General features: G+C 45.5%; 1 protein-coding gene across 2 annotated transcripts in view; it reads right to left on the bottom strand.

Moving 5' to 3' along the window:
• The window catches only part of NAA16 (N-alpha-acetyltransferase 16, NatA auxiliary subunit), a 100,981-nt gene that overhangs the window by 38,923 nt on the left and 39,212 nt on the right, over nucleotides 1-22,846 (bottom strand). For both annotated transcript variants that reach the window (XM_050948115.1, XM_050948121.1), the window contains 2 exons: nucleotides 19,799-19,894; nucleotides 10,370-10,476 (listed from right to left, as the gene is read on the bottom strand). In XM_050948115.1, the coding sequence (XP_050804072.1) occupies nucleotides 10,370-10,476; nucleotides 19,799-19,894 (203 nt within the window). The remainder of the gene's footprint in view (nucleotides 1-10,369; nucleotides 10,477-19,798; nucleotides 19,895-22,846) is intronic.

The following is a 22,846-nucleotide window of genomic DNA, read 5'->3' as shown; positions in this document are numbered from 1 at the left end:
TAAATGTAGACCAAGCAATGGACTACAAATAAAACAACTATATTCATTTCTGATTTTGACCTAAAACATCTGACCTTGTTAGGAATGGCCTAGCACAGTACATTTTTTATTTTACTATGCTAGGAGACTATGATCCTTTCTCCTTTCTTTTGGCAGAAGATTTGGCCAGAGTGACCTATGCATGTGTCATTTCCAGCTGTGTAAATTAATGTAATCCATGTATCAGAGAACGCAGGTAGAAGCAACGCAGGTAGAAGCAACACAGAAGCTTCAGTTTGATAGCCCAATTTTAATTGGGATAAGCCACAGAGAATAGAACACGGTGCTCTGCACTGTCCACTGATTCCCAGTTCACTTCCAATGTCAATTCAAGGCCCCAGTCTTACAAGGCTATGAACAGTTCAGGACCAAGATATGTTAAAGATAACCACTTCATCTATTCTATGATTTTCTGTGCTATTCCAGAATAACGCAGGTAAAAAATCCCCCAAAAAGCCTGTGAGAGCCAGGGGCATTCATTTAAGGTAATTCTACTGTGGAACAAGCTACAGGAAATAAGACTAAGGTAAAATCTAACCATTTTCAAAACATGCTATAAATTTCACTTATTTGCCAAAGTCTTCCCATCTTAAGAAATGCTACAAGAGTGCACAATGACGGAGAAGCTTCTAAAACTGGGAATATTCATTTTGTAGTCTATTATGGAAAACATTTTTTCATATCTCGATTGTCTTCAGCACAAATCACTGTGAGAAGTTTTACAGATTGCTTTAGTTTTACCTGTCATTCAACTTTTTCTTCTATTACAAGAACAGTATTTTGTTTAAAAGCAACTATTAGCAATGAGGGACAAATTGCTGACCGACTCTCTCCTTGAGGAAGAGAAAACAGATGCTGGCTAAATGGTACACAGGTACCCAAAAGAGTCTTGGGAAATGCTGCAGTTTGTACTTAGAGGTACAGTCTGGGCTGGTATTAAATAAATCCTTTCATGGGTACTAGGACTCTGAACACCAAGGATGGAGAAACATTTCATGTGATGCAATGGAAGGAATGCAACTAAGAACTATTTTTTTTTTTGAAGTATAGCCTTGAAAAAAAAAATCAAAGAAAAACTTTCTTACTGGAAGCTTAGATCGGGCACTAGGATGTGTAGAAGCCCCACCACGTGGGACATTTAATACTGGACTGTATAAAGCACTGTTCAGACGACCTGCTGTAGGGTACAATCAGGGAGCAGAAGGAGGAAAGAACAGGACTAATCCATCTTTAACATTTCTAATTTCAAGATAACAAACATTATACAAGCATAAGATGATCAGTATCATACTGTCAGGGAAATTACCTTCCTCCAGTTGCTGAACTAGATTTACTATGCATTTTATACACACCATCCTCTGAAATATCTGACATTGACACACCCTCCCCCATAGCCTCACATTTTTCCCTAAAATAAACACACTAGAAAACTCACAAAGCGTCTATGAAATGAAATGAAAAATACATACTAGGTGATTTGCTTTGCCAGCATTTATTCCCTAAACATAAAGAGGCACACATTTTGATAAAAAAGAAAAGCCTGTAATTTTGTAAGTTAAACACAGACACACAATATTTGGGTCCACAAATCTATTCACTTAGGCCTACCACTCTTGTATCTACTCTTAGATATTTAAATACACGTATCAATTTACTTTTTCGGCACCTGAGCTATTAAGCGGTTTTGACCAAACCAATCGTAACATACTAAAATGTGCTTACTTGATACTCAGCTGACAAAAAAAAAAAAAAAAAAAAAAAAAAAAGTGGAAGTCTTTAAAAATGTACAAAATTCTCGACTCAGAAGTTCCATCGCCTGATATTTTACTTTCACAATTTTTCACCATTTTAATGCCGTGAACTGCTACAAACTACTTCTGCAACCACATTTGCAGAAGGGAAGGAATGTACACAGGATTAAGTTTCATGAGCCACAAATCAAACTCTTCTTCCCACCCAGGGCTCAACCAACAACACTGATCCCAAATGCAAAGGTTAAGTTGAATAAGTAGGAATAGGTTCCATAGCTTTCCTGAGTTTGTTTTGTTTACCTGATTTTGTCCTTCGAGGTCTTTGTTCTAAATTTGAACAACCACATTTCCCCTGAAACTGCAACAGTAGTGTTCTCAGCCTACAATCTGTTCTCTCTCAAATCTCATGTTTAAAACTTTAATATTTTTCTGTTGAGTCCCTTTTAATACAAAATTATTGATATATTTTGATCCAAGTTCTCCTGCTGTGTTAATTTCTACATATATGATCTGGACGCAGAGAGACAAAACCTTCCAGGGAGTTCCACTGAATATCAATGGGAGACTTTGAAAAAGACGGTTACTCACCTTTGTAACTGTTGTTCTTCGAGATGTGTTGCTCACATCCATTCCAGTTAGGTGTGCGCGCCGCGCGTGCACGTTCGTCGGAAACTTTTTACCCTAGCAACTCCAGTGGGCCGGCAGGTCGCCCCCTGGAGTGGCGCCGCCATGGCGCCCAATATATATCCCCGCCGCCCCACCCGCTCCTCAGTTCCTTCTTGCCGGCGACTCCGACAGTGGGGAAGGAGGGCGGGTGTGGAATGGATGTGAGCAACACATCTCGAAGAACAACAGTTACAAAGGTGAGTAACCGTCTTTTCTTCTTCGAGTGATTGCTCACATCCATTCCAGTTAGGTGAATCCCAAGCCATACCTAGGCGGTGGGGTCGGAGCGAGAAGTCGCGGCATGGAGCACTGCAGATCCGAAGGCCGCATCCTCTCTAGACTGCTGGACCAGGGCGTAGTGGGAAGCAAAGGTGTGGACCGATGACCAGGTCGCTGCCCGACAGATTTCCTGGATGGGCACGCGGGCGAGGAAAGCCAGCGACGACGCCTGCGCCCTGGTAGAATGCGCAGTCACACGGCCCGTAGGGACGTGGGCCAAGTCATAGCAGGTCCTGATGCAGGACGTTACCCAAGAGGATAACCTCTGGGAGGAGATAGGAAGCCCTTTCATGCGGTCCGCTACTGCCACGAAAAGCTGGGGGGATTTGCGGAAGGGCTTGGTCCTCTCCACGTAGAACGCGAGAGCCCTACGGACATCAAGCGAGTGGAGCTGCTGCTCCCTGCCTGAGGAGTGAGGTTTTCGGGAAAAAAACCGGGAGGAATATCTCTTGGTTGACGTGGAAGGCTGAGACCACCTTGGGGAGAAAAGCAGGGTGTGGTCTCAGCTGCACCTTGTCCTTGTGGAAGACCGTGTATGGGGGGTCTACCACAAGAGCCCGGAGTTCCGACACCCGTCTAGCTGAGGTGATAGCTACTAGAAAGGCCGTCTTCCAAGAGAGGTAAAGCAGGGAGCAAGTAGCTAACGGCTCAAAGGGGGGGCCCCATGAGTCGGGACAACACCAGGTTAAGATCCCAGGTTGGAGCAGGGGGACGGACGTTAGGGTATAAACGTTCCAGCCCCTTAAGGAATCTAGACACCGTCGGGTGGGAAAAAACAGAGTTACCATCCGCACCCGGGTGAAAGGTGGAGATAGCCGCTAGGTGGACTCGTAACGACGATATGGCCAGACCTTGCCCTTTGAGGGACCAAATGTAGTCTAAGATGTTGGCTACTGAAACTTCCATAGGGCGGAGATTTCTCTCCACGCACCAATAGGAGAAGCGCTTCCATTTGGCCAAATATGTCGCTCTTGTGGACGGCTTTCTGCTGCCCAAGAGCACTTCCCTCACCGGCGTGGAACAGCGCAGCTCAGAGCCAGTCAGCCACGCAGGAGCCACGCCGCTAGGTGCAGCGACTGCAGGTCCGGGTGACAGAGGGTCCCGTGCTCCTGGGTAATCAGGTCCGGATGAAGGGGCAGGGGAACTGGGTCGGCTATGGCCAGGTCCAGCAGCATGGGGTACCAGTGCTGTCTGGGCCACGCCGGGGCTACCATGATCACATGAGCCCTGTCCCTGCGCACCTTCAGAAGGACCCTGTGGACCAACGGGAATGGGGGAAATGCATAGTACAGGTGGGTCGACCACTGGATGAGGAAGGCATCCGCTATCGACCCGGGTTCCCTGCCCTGAAAGGAGCAGAACGCTTGGCACTTCCTGTTCCCCTTGGCCGCGAAGAGGTCCACCCGGGGATAACCCCACCTCCGGAAGATGGAGAGGGCGACGTCCGGGCGAAGGGACCACTCGTGTGACAGGAAGGATCTGCTCAATCGATCCGCCAGCGTGTTCCGTACTCCGGGGAGGAAGGAAGCCATGAGGTGAATGGAGTGGGCTACACAAAAGTCCCAGAGTCGTATCGCCTCGTGGCACAGGGAGGAGGATCTGGTGCCGCCCTGCTTGTTGATATAATACATGGTCGTCGTGTTGTCGGTGAACACCGCGACACAACGACCCTGGAGCTGATGACAGAACGTTTGACAAGCAAGACGGACCGCTCTCAACTCCCGCATGTTGATGTGTAGCCGCACCTCCTCCTGGGACCACAGGCCCTGCGTCCTCAGGGTCCCTGCGTGGGCCCCCCAGCCGAGATCTGAGGCATCTGTTGTTAGGGACACCGAGGGCTGAGATGGGTGGAAGGGGAGACCCGCACACAACACTGACTGGTCCAGCCACCAGCCGAGAGAATCTAAGACCCTCTGGGGGATCGTGATTAACATATCTAGTGGCTGTCTTGTCGGCCTGTAATGACTGATGAGCCACAGCTGGAGTGGCCTCATGCGGAGCCGAGCGTAATTGGTCACGAAAGTACAGGCCGCCATGTGGCCTAACAGGGTTAGACACGTCCTCACTGACGTCAGGGGGGCTGTCTGTAGTCGTTGCACGATTGCCGACAAGGCCTGGAACCGCTGCAATGGCAGCAAGGCCCTGCCCACAGTGGCGTCCAGGACGGCCCCGATGAATTCCACCCTTTGTGTGGGGGCCAGGGTGGACTTGTCTGTGTTCACCAAGAGGCCCAGAGTGGCGAACATGTCGGTGATCACACGGACATGGCTGCAGACTTGTTGTTCCGACGTGCCCCGAATCAACCAATCGTCCAGATACGGGAACACGTGGATACGACTGCGCCGAAGCTGCGCTACAACAACTGCCATGCATTTCGTAAACACTCTCGGGGCCGTGGACAAGCCAAATGGGAGGACTGCAAATTGGTAATGCAGAGACCCCACAACGAAGCGAAGGAAACGTCTGTGGGGTGGCCAGATAGCAATGTGGAAATACGCGTCCTGCATGTCGAGGGCGGCGTACCAGTCTCCCGGATCCAGGGATGGGATAATGGTCCCCAAGGAAACCATGCGGAACTTCAACTTCACCAGGTACTTGTTGAGCTCTCGCAGGTCGAGGATGGGCCTGAGGCCTCCCTTGGCCTTGGGGATCAGAAAGTAGCGGGAATAAAACCCCTTGCCTTTCTCGTTCTCCGGCACCGCCTCTATAGCTCCTTTGCGGAGGAGCGTCTGCACCTCCTGCCGAAGGAATTGCTCGTGAGAGGGGTCCCTGAAGAGGGACGAGGAAGGGGGGCGGGGAGGAGGAAATGAAACAAACTGCAGGCGGTATCCCGACTGCACCGTGCGTAAGACCCAGCGGTCTGATGTTATTAGGGACCACGCCGGGAGGAAAAAAGAAAGGCGGTTGGAAAACGGGGGGAAAGGATCCAATGGGGAAACTGTTACTGCGCCCTCGGGCGCACCTTCAAAATGAAGGCTTGGGACCAGGCGGGGGCTTAGAGGAGCCTTGGTTTTGGCCCCCTTGGTTCCCCGTGCGCCTTCCGTTCCTGCCGCGGCGCCTGTTAAGGTCCTGCCGCTGGCGGAACTGGAGATACGGCCTGCGCTGTTGTTGCTGTTGCTGCGGCCGGAAGGGTCTGCGCTGCGTCACTGGAGTGTGCATCCCCAGTGACCTCATGATGACGCGGTTGTCTTTTAGATTCTTTAGTCTAGGGTCTGTCTTATCCGAAAACAGCCCTTGGCCTTCAAAAGGAAGGTCCTGTATTGTGTGCTGGAGCTCCGGCGGAAGGCCGGAAACCTGCAGCCAGGAGAGGCGACGCATTGTTACACCCGACGCGAGGGTACGGGCAGCCGAATCCGCAGCGTCCAGAGAGGCTTGCAAGGACGTGCGTGCGACCTTCTTGCCTTCCTCTAAGATGGCCGCAAACTCCTGACGAGCGTCTTGTGGCAACAGCTCCTTGAATTTGTCTGCTGCCACCCAGGAGTTAAAGGCGTATCTACTTAACAGGGCCTGTTGGTTGGAGACCCTGAGTTGCAGCGCCCCCGCCGAGTACACCTTACGGCCGAGGAGGTCCATCCGCCTAGCCTCCCTGGATTTGGGGGCTGGAGCCTCCTGACCATGACGCTCCTTATCATTGACGGATTGGACCACCAGGGAACACGGAGTCGGGTGTACGTGGAGGTACTCGTAGCCCTTAGAAGGAGCCATGTACTTCCTCTCGACGCCCTTCGCAGTGGGAGGAATGGAGGCCGGGGACTGCCAGATGGTGGTGGCGTTGGCCTGGATGGTCCGTATGAACGGCAGGGCGACCCTGGTGGGAGCGTCTGCGGAGAGGATGGTGACAATAGGGTCCTCTACCTCCGAGACCTCCTCGGCTTGTAGACTCAGGTTTTGGGCTACTCGCCGGAGGAGGTCCTGGTGCGCCCTGAGGTCCAGCGGGGGGGGGCTGTTGGAGGAGGTCCCAGCCACCGCTTCATCAGGGGAAGAAGATGAGGAGACCCCCGGCAAGAAGGTGTCTAAAGGGGGGTCTCCCTCGGCCCTCGCCTCTGCCTCAGGAGCCAAAGTGGAGTCCTGTTGCTTGGATCCTTCCTCCCCATCCGGGGAGGGAGGGGGGCGAGACAACGAGGCCTCAGGTGCCCTGCGCTCTGCAGTCGCCGGCCTAGCAGGGAGCTGTTGGGGGCCCTGGGCCTGATGATACGCCCAGGGTGTCCAGAAACCCCATTGCTGTGGGGCTGCGTCCTGCTGTGGAGGCTCGCTGAACAGCGCCGCCTGCCGGTCGGTGCCCAGCGCGTACCCACTGTCCGCCAGCGAAGACACGGACGGCTGCCTCGAGGGCCATGGCGGAGCGGACCCTGGATGGTAATGGTCCGCGCGGGCCGGCACGGGCGATCTTCTCGGTGCCGGGGACCGGTGCCGGGAGTCGTAACGGTGCCGGGAGCGGGACCGAGTTCTGCCACGGTGCCGGGATCTGGATCGGTACCGGGCGCCGCTTCGGTGCCGGGATCGGGACCTGCCACCGGTTCGGTACCGGGAGGTCGACCGGGACCGGGACCTGCCACCAGCTCGGCGCCGGGAGGTCGACCGGTGCGGCGAACGTCTGGATCGGCTCCTGGACTCGCGGTGCCGGTAACGACGGCTGGACTCTGACCGCGACCGTCTCGGTGTCGACCGGCGCCGCGAGTACGACCGGTACCGCTGAGGGGAGCGGTGCCGGGACTGCGAGCGGCGGCGGGATCTGGAGCGACCTTGACGTCGGGACCTGGAGCGAGAACGAGAGTCCCGGGACGGTGCCGACATCATAGGCTTGCCTCTGGACACAACCCGCACCGGAGGTACCGGGGGTGGTAGCTGAGTGGGCTCGGTCATGGCTATGAGGTCCCGTGCCGAGGCGAAGGTCTCTGGTGTAGATGGCACCACTATCTCGACCCCAGATGTCATGGGGGAGCTTGGCGGCACCGGACTCGACGGACCCGCCGGGCCCGGAGTCGACGGTGCCGGCGGCGCCGCGGCCGATGCTGAGGCCGGGCGCTCCACTCGGGTGTGCCTGGCCGGAGTAGTGGACTTCGACGGCCTAGGCTCTGTCCCCGGTGCCGGAGAAGGTCGGTGCCGGGGAGTCTTCTCGGTGCCGGTGCGATCCGGTGCCGGCGCCGACATCACGGCCTGCGAAGCCGCCGGGTCAAGTGCCGCCTCCAGGAGGAGAGTCCGGAGCCTTTGATCCCTCTCCTTCTTAGTCCTTGGCTTAAAAGCCTTGCAGATGCGGCACTTGTCGGATCTATGCGATTCCCCCAGGCACTTCAGGCACGCGTCGTGGGGGTCGCTCGTGGGCATAGGCTTCTTGCAGGCCGCACACTGCTTGAAGCCCGGCGAACCAGGCATGAGCCCGGTGCCGGGTGCCGGGAAGGGCTAAGCCCCCGGCGAAAAACTATTTACAACTACTTAACACTTAACTACTACTATCTAACTAACAGTCTAATTAACAACTACAATAGAGATAACGATAGAAAAACAAGGAGAGCTAGGGACGTGGAGGACAGCTATGCCGCGCTCCACAGTTCCAACGACCGACACGGCGGTAAGAAGGAACTGAGGAGCGGGTGGGCTGGCAGGGATATATATTGGGCGCCATGGCGGCGCCACTCCAGGGGGCGACCTGCCGGCCCACTGGAGTTGCTAGGGTAAAAAGTTTCCGACGAACGTGCACGCGCGGCGCGCACACCTAACTGGAATGGATGTGAGCAATCACTCGAAGAAGAATCAATCCTTTTCCTATCAACCAACCAATCACGAAACTGAATGACATCTGTGACAGAATAGTCCAACATCTATGACATACCTCAGGACCGTGTTACATGTTTTTATGTCAAAGATTTCTTGTTACTGTACCTGAGAAGTTATAATCTTTATTTTCATGGTCTGATCAAACACCAAAGTCAAAATTTGCCATAATTTTCTCTGCATTTGTGTGTGGCATCTTCACAACTTGGGCACAATACTTCATATCTTTCTTTTTCCACACATGGAATTTGTCACGTTGAGTAGAAGTGTATTTTCCCCCAGTACAGATGCTTGTAGCATTACAAGGTAATTTCACACAATCCAACAAACCATCTTCTATTAATAATTAATGCTGATATTAGTTTTTCCTAGAATCATGTATTACCAGGCCCTGTGCAAGATTCTTTCAAATCGAGTCCCCATAATCAATGCACAGCACAGGCTCCAATATCCAGTGACAGCTGATTCTACTGAGACATGCCCCTCCCTCCAAACATAAGTAACTATTCCTTCCCACCCCGAGCTTCTAGAAAGCTGTAACAAGGATAACAACATCCTTGACGTTCATCACTTCACTTTTAATTTCAAAATAGTTAAAAATTATTCAGACTGAAGTTAGAGCCAATTTTCTTGTTTCAAACCCCTTTCAAATATGGTATTTCCATAAACATCAATGAGTGAGTGAAATGCAAAAAATAAAAAAACATGAAGAAACCCCACCCTATACCCTTCCAGTGGAAAAAAAAATTAAGTATTTTCACAAAATGTAAATCCTGTGTTCCTATACTAAGCCATATAAATTTGATGATTGCCTCTGTCTCTGCATACAAATTATTGGTTAGTCCCTCTGAATAAGCTGGCAATCTTAAAAGTTTTGATTTCATGTTCCCAACTTGACTGGTGGCAAGAAGACTTCTCAGGTCAAAACATGCCATAGGGGAAGCAGTGACTAGCCCTTTCCTCTCATTAGTACACACTGGCCTACTCTGAGCACTTCCCACCCTACCTAATTTTGCCCATCCTTGGTGAAGAACTTTCTCTATTACAATTCATGTCATCTACATCAATATTCCTGAACATCTCAAACTTCTGGATTCATATAGTTCCAAAAATCAAGGAGAAAAAACCTCTTTATTGCTTTTTTACAACTCAAAAAAGACAAATTAAAGTTTTTTAAATCACACAGTTTAAGTTCAAGTTCAAGTTCAACTTCACTATGTACAATTTTTCATACAAACTGCATTATAACATATTGTTGAATACATTTTGTACATGTACAGTTTGTGTGTGTATACACACGACACATTAAAACCAATAATTTACATCTGGAAAAGCAGTTTTAGTACAAAACAGAACTGTAACATACCTTGAAATTTGAGACCTGCTCAAATGTAATAATACTACACAAACTTTAGACAGAAACTGACATAAGGAACAAATATCTCTGTAGCATACAATACTGTATTACCACAATTCAGAACTGTTATCAGTTGTTGGTTTTATAATAAAAATTTCTTGTGACATCTTAAACCACAAATTGAAACAACCCTGTCACATTTGCATCCCAGGACAAAGAATGCATTTTAGTAGAATACATTTATCCTTGACTTGTCAAACTTCTGTACATATTTCTATCTGATTCTGACTATACCAAAGTCATCAAATTTAATACAGATATGTACATATTACTACGTGATGAATAATCATCTAATAAATCTGTAGTGAAAGAAGCACACTAACTACTAAGTAGGAGATTGCTGAATTACAGTCATTTGTAAATTCCAGAGAAATCTATATAATACACTTACAACTTAAATTAGTATAGCAGATTACATGAAAACTGAATAAATACTAAAAGTTACCTTTTCTGTATTGTAATATAAAGATTTCAAAGTGGTAAACAAGGGTGGGCAGCCTTTGCTGAAGTTAACCCTCAGGAACTTATCCGTTAGTTCTCTAAATATTTCACCTAGAAATAAAAGTGTATTTGGTTATATTTTAATGTTTGTGAGTGCTGTATACTGATCAGTGTTTATATTTATACAACTATGGATTATCACCAATAAACTCTACAGAGAAAAAAGTGTTCTAATGCTTTGATCTCTTTCCTGTTGAAGAAAAACAGAATAAGCACATCTTCCCCCCTAAAGAAATGTTTCTGTTTGGGGAAACTAACATGTGGCCATGACTTTCTACACTAAAATCAGTTTTAGAATTTTAAACTGATTGGAAGACTTGGTTTCATACGTCAGAGTCCCCACATCTTTATCAATATTGTAGGAGGAGATTACTGAAATACTTAGTTATAGGAATGTATTTGTGGGCACAACCACAGTACTTGTTGTACTATGATATCTTTCTATAGCAGAGACAAGATTTCTAGGAGAGACTTAAGAAAGGAAAGTAACTAATAGGCAAATCAACCTTTTTAGCACTGATGTCTGAGAGCATCTTAGGTTAATATTTCCATGAATTATGATGAGTCAACTGGGAAGACACATGGGAACAGGCATAGACTATTTCCCATATGCTCAATAGGGTTGTATAAATATTTTAGCTACCAAGCTGGGAATATTTACAAACTGAAATCTTTTTGACAGACCTAGAAAAACAAAAATTAGAATAACTAAAATACCTTGTTTGTTACAAAAAGGCACGAGAAGAGTAACCCAGTGAGACACTGTGTGGCTCTCATTTAAGTGTGAATTATCTTGCTTTCATTTCAAGTGCTGCTCAAGAATGAGGCAACTAGTTTTTATTACCACACCGATTCCCATGGAAAGAAATATATTCGACAATACAGACTGGCAATTATATAAAGTGTTCCATATCGAAAATTATCCCTAGTAATAAAAACAGGCAACGAAGTTTTTTCCTTCTTTTCGTGTCTTCCTATTTATGGGAATAAAACATTTAATCTGAAGATAGAAGGTAGATAGTAAATTGTCATTTAGCTGCTCAGAAATCAATTTACAAGATGAACTGCTTAAAAATCAAGCAGAACATAAAGGCAACTATGTTCCTGAAAAGGATTAGTTGAAGTAAACATCTGGAATTTAAGTCAGGCATGAACAGCATCCTTTAATTTTTGGCTTGATCTGTTGTGAAGCAATGGTAATTTTGAAATTGCACCCAAAACTAACAAAACACACATGTAGACTTCAGGAGCAAAAGAAAAAAATATGGACTAAAGTCAGGCTAGCCCAGTGCTTCAAGGGATGACCACACTGCTAAGTAAGTGAACTGATCTTAAAATGTATTCATCTGAGGATAATTTAAGGAATATGTTCAGTCACTCTCCCAGTTTTCAGTGCCAGGAAATCTCTGAAGTAAGTTGTGAACTTCACATTTTTTTTTCTTTGAAAAAGTTTTGTTAGCATTACAACTACACCTGTTAGTTTATGTATAATCTATATCTTCAAGTTGTGGTCTGCCAAAGAGAATAAACTAAATGCACTCCTTTTTGAGCACATAGTGGGTATGGCTATTCAGCAACAGGAGCACATGTACCAGAGCTAACTTTGACCACTGTCACTTGATAAAAATAGCAGTGCAGCCACAGTAGCATGGGCTAGCCACCCAAGTACAATTATGTCTGGGACCTAGGGTAATTAGGCTACATTGCTATTTTTAGTGAGTTCAATCACACTAGTTCAGGCATGCCTACCTGTGCTCCCCCAATTGCAGTGTAGATGTACCCTGGGTATCAAGGCCATTCAGAGGCAAGCAAAGAGTTGAGGTGCATTGTTAATATGTATCTCATCGGTAGGTTCGTTAGTCCTCAGGACAGCGAAAATCACAATTTCAAACACCAATGGGGCCTCCCGAAGCTAATTTTAAGGTAAGAAGGATAGTGTATATGGTGTATATTTGAGTTAAGTAAAGGCTCCTCCATGAAGGTGACAGCCACATGGAATCAGTTTGAAAGGTTTTGTTTCATAAGGGAAACAGACACAAATTCATCATCAGGTAACATATCTACATTGGTTTCTAGAATTATAATAGTACTGAGAACTCATAGCTGTTAGAGGGTACATCTATGCTGTGCTTTAAAACCTGCAGCAGTGAGACTCAGAGCCCGAGTCTACAATTTTGGTCTCAAGCTACTGCATTAAAAACAGTAGCGTGAGGCTCTGAAGCCTTACTCCCTCCCTGGGCTTCAACGCTCTAGTCCAAATGTCTACACTGCTGATTTTAGCACCAAAGTGCAAGCCCAAGTCTGTAGGCCTGGGCTCTGAGCCTTGCTGAAAAGGGTTTTAAAAGACAAACCCTTACTCTCCAAGGCACTGAACACACATTAACTAGAGCAGTGAATATTTATGATCCTAATTGATGGTATCAAACCCTTTCTATTTCTGTGAAGATGTAAAAGTTTTGCACCCTGTACATTTCTATAAGATGGCAATTCCTTTTATTAACTTAAATGCAGCATCTCATGGACTTCAATACAGCACAATAAAACAAAAAGATTATTCTGCATGCACAGTATAAAAGGTTAATAACCGGTTCCGTAACTGTTGTTCCAGATATGTTGCATATGTCCATTTTACTCTGTATGGGCATCCTGTGCATGGCTGTTGCAACTTTTTCCTCAGCGGTATCCGTGACAGTGGGTCAAGCACCCTCTGCTGCAGTGCACTCTTCGAGCAGGAATAAAGGGCAGATCCACCCCTGACGCCCCTCAGTTCACTCTTGCCGGAAAATCCAATGCAGTGGGATAGGCAGGTGGGGTGCAGAATGAGTATGCGCAATACATCTCAGAAGAACAACAGCTGTGGAACAGGTTAGCAACCTTTTTTCCCCCTAGTGATTGCACACGTACATTCCACTCTCAGTGACTCTCAAGCTGTGAAATCAGAAGGATGGATCAGAGTCTATCTGAATAAAGACTTGAGGACAGCTTGCCCAAATCTCTCATTGTTTTTAGAATGTTGAGTGATGGTATAATGGGCTGCAAACATGTATTGAAGACCCAGTTACCACTTTACAAATGTCTATGACAGGCACTTAATCCAGAATGGCTGAAGACAGCCACTTGCAATCTTGGCTGAATGTACTGTCATTCTGTTTCGTGGAGTAGCACTTGATAAGTCACAGCACAAGTGAATACAGGAAGCTAAGATTAAATCTTCTGAAAAGAGAATGGGCGCCCTTTCATTCAGTCCATGATCGCCACACAAAGCTGCAAAGACAAGTGGAACTGCCTGGACCTGTAGAGGTAGAAAGCCAACACTCCTCTGACATTTAGATTGTGCAGCCGCTCCTCATCTTCATTTGAGTGAGGGTTTGGGAAGAACAAAGGCAAATAAATTGCTTGGTTGTGTGATGGAGCAAGGCCAGATGGCTACAGTAAAGTACTGAGGAACAGGTATGTTAGCCCCAGGCTAAACAAATCCCTAGTACCATGGTAACAAAATGGCAGTTCCTTCAGGTTAATCAAGGCACCTGGAGCCAATTAAGATCTTTCTAGAAGGCAGTAGAGATAGCTATTTTGATTAGAATACCTGCAGCCAATCAAGGCAGGCTAATCAGGGCACCTGGGTTTAAGAAGGAGCTCACTCCAGTCAGGCAGGGAGGAGCCAGAGGAGAAGGAGCGCGTGTGAGGAGCTGGGAGCAAGAGGCAAAAGGAGCTGAGACAGAGGGTGTGCTACTGGAGGATTGAGAAATTATCAGACAACCAAGCATTATCAGACAGCAGGAGGAAGGTCCTGTGGTGAGGATAAAGAAGGTGTTTGGAGGAGGCCATGGGGAAGTAGCCCAGGGAGTTGTAACTGTCATGCAGCTGTTACAGGAGGCACTATAGACAGCTGCAATCCACAGAGCCCTGGGCTGGAACCCGAAGTAGAGGGCGGGCCTGGGTTCCCCCCAAACCTCACAACTCCTGATCAGACACAGGAGGAGTTGACCCAGACTGTGAGTTCCACCAGAGGGGACGATAACTGAGGTGAGCAAATCCGCCAATAAGCGCAGGACCCACCAAGGTAGAGGAGGAACTTTGTCACAGTTGATATGGAAGTTATATATCACTTGTGAAATAAACTTTGGATAAGGACACAGGTAAGCCTTATTAAAGGAAATTTTACATGGAGGGCCAAGCATTAATGCACGTAGTTCACCTATCCTCCTAGTAGCATCGATGGCCACCAAAAATGCTATCTTCATTGAAAGATGCAGTAAGGAGCAGGCAGCCTTTCAAAAATCTTATTGACATCCTATTAGAAAATATGGAGTGCATCAATCTAAGGGTGAAAAGTTGAGATACCGCTATCAAAGTCCACCTAGCAGCTAACAGCTAACATTTACTGTTTTAGGTATACGAGATAGTCCAAGATATGCTATCCAAGACAGTCGAAGAATGAGTCAGCAAGACTCCAGATTGTTCAGACAAGAGGACTGCTTCCACTTCGTCAATTAGATAAATCTATATAGATGCCTTCCTACTATTTAAAAGCACATCCAAAACCCTCTTTTGAATAAGACTCTTCCTGAAGGTCTAGCTACGAAGGAGCCAGGCTGTTAAATGAAGCACCTTCAAATTTGGGTGGAATAGCTGACCATGGTCTTGAGAAATTAGGCATGGGTCCAAAGGAAGCAATGTCAGAGCTTTTACCTACAGGGAGAAGGATGGAGAACCAGTGCTGCTGAAGCCAAGCTGGGGCTATATGTATGACTCAAGCGCATCCTGTCTGATTTTTAGCAACATTCTGGAAGAAGTGGAATTGGTGAAAAAGCGTACAGAAGATCGCCCACACCAGGGCTGAAAAAAAATGTTTGTGAGGGAACCCTGACTACGCTTTTGAAGGGAGCAAAAGTGATTGCACTTCCTGTGGTTATTATTACAAAGAGGTCTACCTGGGGAGTCCCCCACAGCTGAAAAATGCACCTGGCTATATTTGGATGTGGAGACCATTCATGGTGACTTAAATGATCTGCTTAGGTGATCTGCAAGCTCATTCTGCACCCCAGGAAAGTAAGAGACTCTGGGGTCAACCGAATTGGCAATACAAAAAATCCCAGAGTTAGACTGCCTCATGGCAGAGCTAGGACAAGTAGGTCCTTCCCAGCCTGTTGAGGTAGAATGTTGCCATTGTGTTTTCTGTGAGAATGAGCAAACTTTTCCCATTGATTTGGGTGAGAGAGCCTGACACCAGCTGAATAGCTCATTTCCCTGAAATTTATGTATAAAAACAAGTCGTTTTTGGACCACAACAACTGTGTCTTAAGGGAACCCAGATGAGCACCCTACACCCAGAGCAGATGCATCTATCAGTAGTGTCAATGAAGGCTGAGCATTACAAAGAGAATGCCTACACATATGTTTACAAGGTTTGTCCAAGAGTCCAGAGAGGCTAAAACCTGAGAGGCTACCCTCACCACAAGGCTTAAAGGGTGATGGCTTGGAGAGAATATGGAGGTCAGCCATGACTAGTTCCTGAGGCACAATCTGGCATGTTGGACTATGTACCTGCAGAAGGCCATGTGCCCCAGAAGCCACATGTAATTCCATTCTGTTGTAGTTGGGTGAACCACCAGATCTAAAATGGATTGAATTGCCTGAAATCTTGATCATGGAAGAAAAGCTCTGGCTTGAATTAAGTCCAGGACTACTACTATTAATGCTATTCTCTGAACTGGTGAGAGGATACATTTGTGTGTTGGTTGTGTGTTGTTTAACAGTTCCAGAGCCCTGAAGGTTGAGCGGATAAGAGAGACTGGATAGTACCTGAACCCTGTATCAGCCTCTCACCAGCCAGTTACCAGTTATGTATACACTTGCACACCCAAACTTCTTCAAATGCACTTAATGCTATACATTTTGTAAAAATTCTGGGAGTGGGAGACAGGCCAAAGGGTAGAACTGAATTGGCAGTAAGAAAGGTTCATCAGGAGCCTTAAATACTTCCCATTGCCCTGATATGACATGTATTTCCATGTGGTGATGCAAGTTAAGGGCAGCATACCAATCTCTAGAATTCAAGGAGAGGCTAATGGAGGCCAGCAAGACCATGCAAAACTACCTTTTTCAGATGTTTGTTGAGTTGATGCAGACTGAAACTTGTCTGAGACATCTCTTTGCTGTCGGAATAAGGAAACAGAAATAAAAGCCTGTCCCTCTAGGATACTGCTAAACATCTTCTGTGATTCCCAACTGAAACAAAGAATGCTCCTCTTGGAGGAGGACCTACAGGAACCACTCTCACAAAAAGAGGGACAAGGAAGGAGGGAGGTATAGAAATAAAATAAAGGGTATATTCCACTTCCACAATGTTTAGAACCCACTGGTCTGAAGTGATTTGGGACCAACCAGCTAGGAAGTGGAATAGCTGGTTTGTAAACAGAGAAAGGAGGGGCTGGAATTTTGGAGACTGGTATAATAGCCTCAATTAACCCATCAAAAATGGTTTGTTTAGCACCTCAAGGGGTCTTAGATGAACTAGGAGCTGTTGCAGTAGATGAAGGGGGTGGTCTGCATCTATAATGTCTATTCTTTTTCCTTAATAAGTCTTGTTGAAGTGCAAAAGTAGCATATTGGCGGAACTACTGTGGACAAAAATGTTTTCTTATCAGGGCAGGTGTATATATACCCAGCGACTTTAAAAGATTCCAGGGTGATTCAAAACCATGCAGTTTGTCATCTATCTGCACTGAGAATAGGTCCTTCAAATGGCAGGTTCTGAACAGTATGCTGGATTTCCTGGGGCAGCCCCGAAGACTACAGCCATGAGCACCTCCGTATTTTAATAGAGGCCATGGCCCTAGCAGATGGGTCAGCAGCATCCAAACTGGCCTGGAGTGATGTTCTAGCCAACAGCTTTCCTTTGTCTACCAGTGAAAGACTCTCGTCTCAGGTCCTCCTGCAACTAGTCCTCAAGTTTTGTTATGACTAATATCTGAGACTCAATAACACCTTAACAAAAGCAACTCTAAGGTCTAACTCAGACACAGAATAAATGTTCCTACCAAGCAGGTCAAGTTTTTTGGGGTCCTGTGATTTAGAAATAGCATTCTGCTGCCCCTAGTGTTCCCGCTCAATAATTCTCAAAACAACCAATGACCTTAGAATGGGATGTGAAAAGAAATACTCAAAGCCTTGTGAAGATATATATAGTAGTATCAATCCTCATCCTTTCAGATGTCAGAGGAAGTGAGCAGGGAGTTTGTCACAGGTTATTGGTTGGGCTCTAAAATCACTTCATTAATTGGTAACGCCACACAAGGGGGCCAGTCGTGGTAAAAATGTCAACTAGTCTACTGGACAACTCCTTATCTTCCTTCACTTGGCGATCCAAAGCTGAGGCAACCAATTTTAAAAAAGTTCCTGATGAGCCTTGAAGTCATCAGGTGGGGGTGAGGACCTTCCTGAGGATAGTGCCTGTCCCAGTGCTGGAGTCAATAGCGCCTCCTTACTCAATGATCTATTCAATCCTCTATCACCCTTCTCAGTGGGCATAAAAGCCAGAAATCTTCCTCTTCCAGCCTCTGCCTTAGAAGCCTTATGCTTATTCCTTGGCACTGGAGATCATGACTGAATACCAGAACTCTGCCAACACTGGCAGAATGCTTGTCACTGAAGATGAAGAAGAAGTGGTCCCCCTCTTCGAGCAGGAAAGCTCCAATGGTAGTCTGAGTAGCTTCCATCAAAAGAAACTTCAACCTGATATCTATCTTTTTTGGTCCTAGGCTCAAAGTCCTTATAAATTTGACAACTGTCTGATATGCAAGATTCAAGCAGGCACTTCAAACAGCTGGAATGCAGGTCACTCACAGACCTCATCTTGGAGCAACAACCACCAGGGTTAAAGCACAGTAAATTGAGGCATTCCTCAGTACCACAAACGGAACACAGAGTAGGGGAACCAAAAAAACAATTTTTTTTAAGCAAATCATTAACACTATGAAAAATGGGTAACTATCTACAAAAAATAAGACACACCGAGAGAATTTGTTAAAGCAAGACCAACTGATCCAGCAGCCAATCCAGGGCAGTAAAAAGGAACTGAGGTGGGTCAGAGGCAACTCTGCCCTCTATGCCTGCTGATAGGGGCGTGAGACAGAGCACTTGAGCCACATCAACAGGTACCACTAAGGGGAAAAGTTTCTGACAACCATGCACAGGATGCAATGCACATCTGCAATCACTGGAAGAATCACTTTTTCAATCATTTTTCCATACTTAAGAACATGTACCAAGTTTCAGTATAGAGGGGTTTTATAATTTGTTTTTGAAATGTAACATGAACTCTCTCTTTTTGGAAGAGTTTAACAAAGTCATTAAAAAAAGTTAACTATAGCATTACTGAATATGCTGCTACAATTAAACTTCATACTGGAAAATGCTGCAAACCTAGTTTTGAGCTACAGAATACCTGGCAAGGTACAGCATGGTAATAGTAGTTTACATTAGAGATTAAGTTAAAATTTTAACAAAACACTGCACTATATTGTAGCATAAAATTATTTGAGGTAGGCTGGAAGCTTTCCTGGGAAAGCCACCATCACTAGAGTTAACCTGCAGTTGTGAACAAAATTGGGCCCACTTTACAGTTGATTGCAATATACATTTATCAGCATTTGTTCCAGCTTATAAAATACAGGGATAGGGCTTGGGACACGCGAACACAAATAAAAATACTTAAAAAAATAAAAAAAAATAAAAAATCAAGCTTCTAACCCATTGGGTGCAGTTGCCGACAACTAGGTTCCAGGCCAATGAAACAGTACAGAGAAGCCTCTACTGTAGTTTTCTGTGCAACACCTCAACTGTAAGTAGAGCTTCCAATTTCTTCCGCTGCTAGCTTTACAGGCAAACATCTTATAACCGTCAATAATATAAAGTCAGTCTTAGGGGACTTCTCCTTTAAAAGGCTAGAGAGGAATGTTATCACAGTGTATAAACAATTAAAGAAACAAAAGTCGAAATGTATTATTCCCTTAACACAATAGCTTACCACCCTTTACACACTAATCTGGGGACATCACCTAACACACAGTACAGGAGCAAAGGTAAGAATAGATATAGCTCTCTCTCTCTCTCTCTCCTTACAATAGATACACAACTATCCACTGTAGTTTCATCAGTAAAGGCAAAATATTACCATGCAGCCTATGTAGTGTATTATTGAGATTTTTGTCCATATCAATAGAGATGTATAGTCCTCAAGTGGCTGACACCAAGCTTTATGCACTTTTACATATAAATGGATATTCAATATTTAGCACAAAATAATTACTGACAGCTTAATAAAAAACAAGAATTAATAGCATTATGGAACAGATATGCAGTTTGTTACCTGGAACAAAGTTTAAAGGTAATCTTCTAGGTGAAACTGCTCTGGGATGTCTTTTACTAACTTCTTCATAAATCTGAAGCCTCTCTTCTAAAGTGCCTATTATCAGTAAATATAACAGATGTAAGAAACACTGGAAAGAAAAATCTATTTTTGCATTAAATTCTTGTTTTAAAAAAGACATTAAAAGAAATCTATAATTCTAGATTTTAACTAGAAGGTACAGATTTAGTTACAACACTGCAAAAATTTACACTAAGTTTTTCATTTATTTAATCAAATACACTATGGACGAAGGTGGTGTGTTGCAATCTTCTGTAATTACTTGTTTAAGTAATTAAACAGCAGAGAACCTAATTACTTTGTGCCTCCAACCATAGGGAGATGGTGTTTATTTTCTTACAACTACATACTGTGCAATCCCATTCACAAAACAGTACTTCAACATTTGCAAATAACGTATGCAAACAAATTGTCTATCAATATGAATCCACTTAGAACAACTTCTTAAAGAACTACCATTTAATAGTTTAAAAAGTATTTTAAAAATATACAAATAAGCCTTTTATTACAAAAGTTGCAGCAACGTAAATAAACTAATACTAACTAGGTAAGCACTTAGCATCAGGACTGTCAATACATCAAGTTTAAGAAGTTTTGTTTCTTTAGACCTCCTTCCCACTCCTCCCCTTTCCCCCATAATATGCTTTGGAGCTCCAATGTGGTCAGAACTTTAAAATAAACTGATCTATTGGTTTTGAAATGCTATTTTCACAGTCATAAGTGATTTTAGTTGAAAAAGTCAAATTGCTTAGAGAACTTAATATTGGAAGTTCAGATCAAGGATATAGCATGAAAAATGCTGAGTAGTTATACTTGGACATTTGTTTCATACGTAAAAAGCCTAATGTCATTAAGATCTGATGGTGGTGGTGGGGAAATATATATATGTTCACACACATAAACACACACACACACGTATGTTACCCACTGGCTCCAGGGTATACATAACTCTAAAAGTAATAAATTCAAATATTAAAATCGGAACTAAAGCATATAAAAACCCTATATGAAATCACAGGTTGGAGCTCCAGAACTTACCATGGGGGAGGAAATAGTCCTAAGACCACCTAAAAAAAATAAAGTAGCATTATTATGTTTTATAATTAGTACAGTTTAAATCGATATAGGATTTTTATGTGAAATGTACATTACATATACACATTTCTTTATTCATAATTATAAATGAGAGTTTCCAAATGTTTCAGATAAAAATCGAATAATACAGTCAACCCATTGACTAATGTAATTGCTTAGATTCTCAACCTGCAGGCCACTTGTGGCCCAGTCACCACACAGCTGCAGCCCATGCGACATCCTCAGGGCCACACAGGTAGTATATATATTGTGTGGATGTGGCCCATGTGACAGGCGCATGTGTGACTCACAATAGTCAATAGTTTGAGAAACATTGGTTTAGGCCAAGGGTGGCCAACCTGTGGCTCCAGAGCTGCATGCGGCTCTTCAGAGGTGAATATGCAGCTCCTTGCACAGGCGCTGACTCCTAGCCTGGAGCTACAGATGTTAACTTTCCAATGTGCTGTGGGGTGTTCATTGCTTAACCCTCTGCTCTGCTCTGCTCCAGGTCCTGCCACAACTCTCCCCTATCCCCTAAGGCCCCTGCCTCATCCCCTGAGCCTGCCATGCTCTTGCTCCTCTCCCCTCCCCATCAGATCCTCCTGCGCACCGCAAAACAGCTGATTGCAATGGGCAGGAAGCATGGGGAGGTGCTGATTGGTGGGGCTGTCGGTGGGCGGGAGGTGCGGCTCCTGACATATTACTGTAACTCTCTGGCAATGTTCATTCGTAAATTCTGGCTCCTTCTCAGGCTCAGGTTGGCCACCCCTGGTTTAGGCAATATTAACTACCAGTTCTATGTATACAATGTAACAAATACACATCGATAAACATATTTATAGACTACGGTTAAACAACTTAATTATAGACTTTTTACTCAACCTCAAGTCATATTTGCAAACCTTTTAACAGTTTGACACCTTTTTAGTGTCAACTATTTCCTTAAACATGGGAAAATCTACATTGCATTAAAAACGTACTACTACTACATCAATAAGTAACATTCTGTGGTTTTATAATATTACCAGAATTAATCCAGTAAAAAAACCTTCAGCTTTCTATTCAGCTGCGGAACATTTTTTTTTTTTTACAGCTGTTTAAGAATAACTGTGAGAAAACAGTTTTCAAATTATGTTTTAAGAAAAACATTGGCAAGTTATGATTCCATTTCTTGGTCATAGGTATCTGCTGTTCCAATATTGTACACCTCAAAAATTATTAGCTATTTTTTTCTGGAAGACCAGAATAACCGTACCAAGAGTGAGTTTTAACTTTTAGGAAATCCTTAATTATTTCTATCTTCTTCTCTTCCACAGGAAAGCTAGTCCCTGCTAAAATGATATGCTTTTAGAGCAGGGATCTCAAACTCCCAGCTCGCGAGCCTCCCTAGTGCGGCCCATGGGGCTCTAGCAGTTTTGGGGCCGGGTCTCTCCCATGGTGCCACCTGCCGCCCCAGGGAGCTCTCCCCTCAGGGGCCCCAGCAGTGCAGCGGAGCTGAGTGGTATCTGCCTACTCGCTTCAGTGGCTTCTGGCCCCTCCCTGAGGCCCTGGGGGCGGGGCTGTGCCTTCACACACTGCCCCCGCCCCAAGTGCCCCTGTGGCCAATGCGTTGCAGGGGCAGTGCCTGGGGGCAGAAGCACACAGAGGCCTGCCCCACCTTGGAGCCCCAGATAAGCACCACAACCTCAATCCCCTCCCAGAGCGTGCACCCCTACCCCTTTTCCACACAGACGCCCCCGCCCTCAAACTCCATCTCAGAGCCTGCACCCCAGGCTCTCTCCCCCACCAAAACTCCCTCCCAGAGCCCAACCTCTCACCCTTTCTGCACTCAAACTCCCTCCCAGAGGCTGCACCCCAGTTCCCTACCCCAGACCTCCTCCCCCACACACACTCCATCCCAGAGCCTTAGGCAGG

Source organism: Gopherus flavomarginatus, chromosome 1, assembly GCF_025201925.1.
Source record: "Gopherus flavomarginatus isolate rGopFla2 chromosome 1, rGopFla2.mat.asm, whole genome shotgun sequence".
Classification (NCBI taxonomy): Eukaryota; Metazoa; Chordata; order Testudines; family Testudinidae; genus Gopherus; species Gopherus flavomarginatus.
This window is presented reverse-complemented; position numbering and strand designations above follow the sequence as displayed.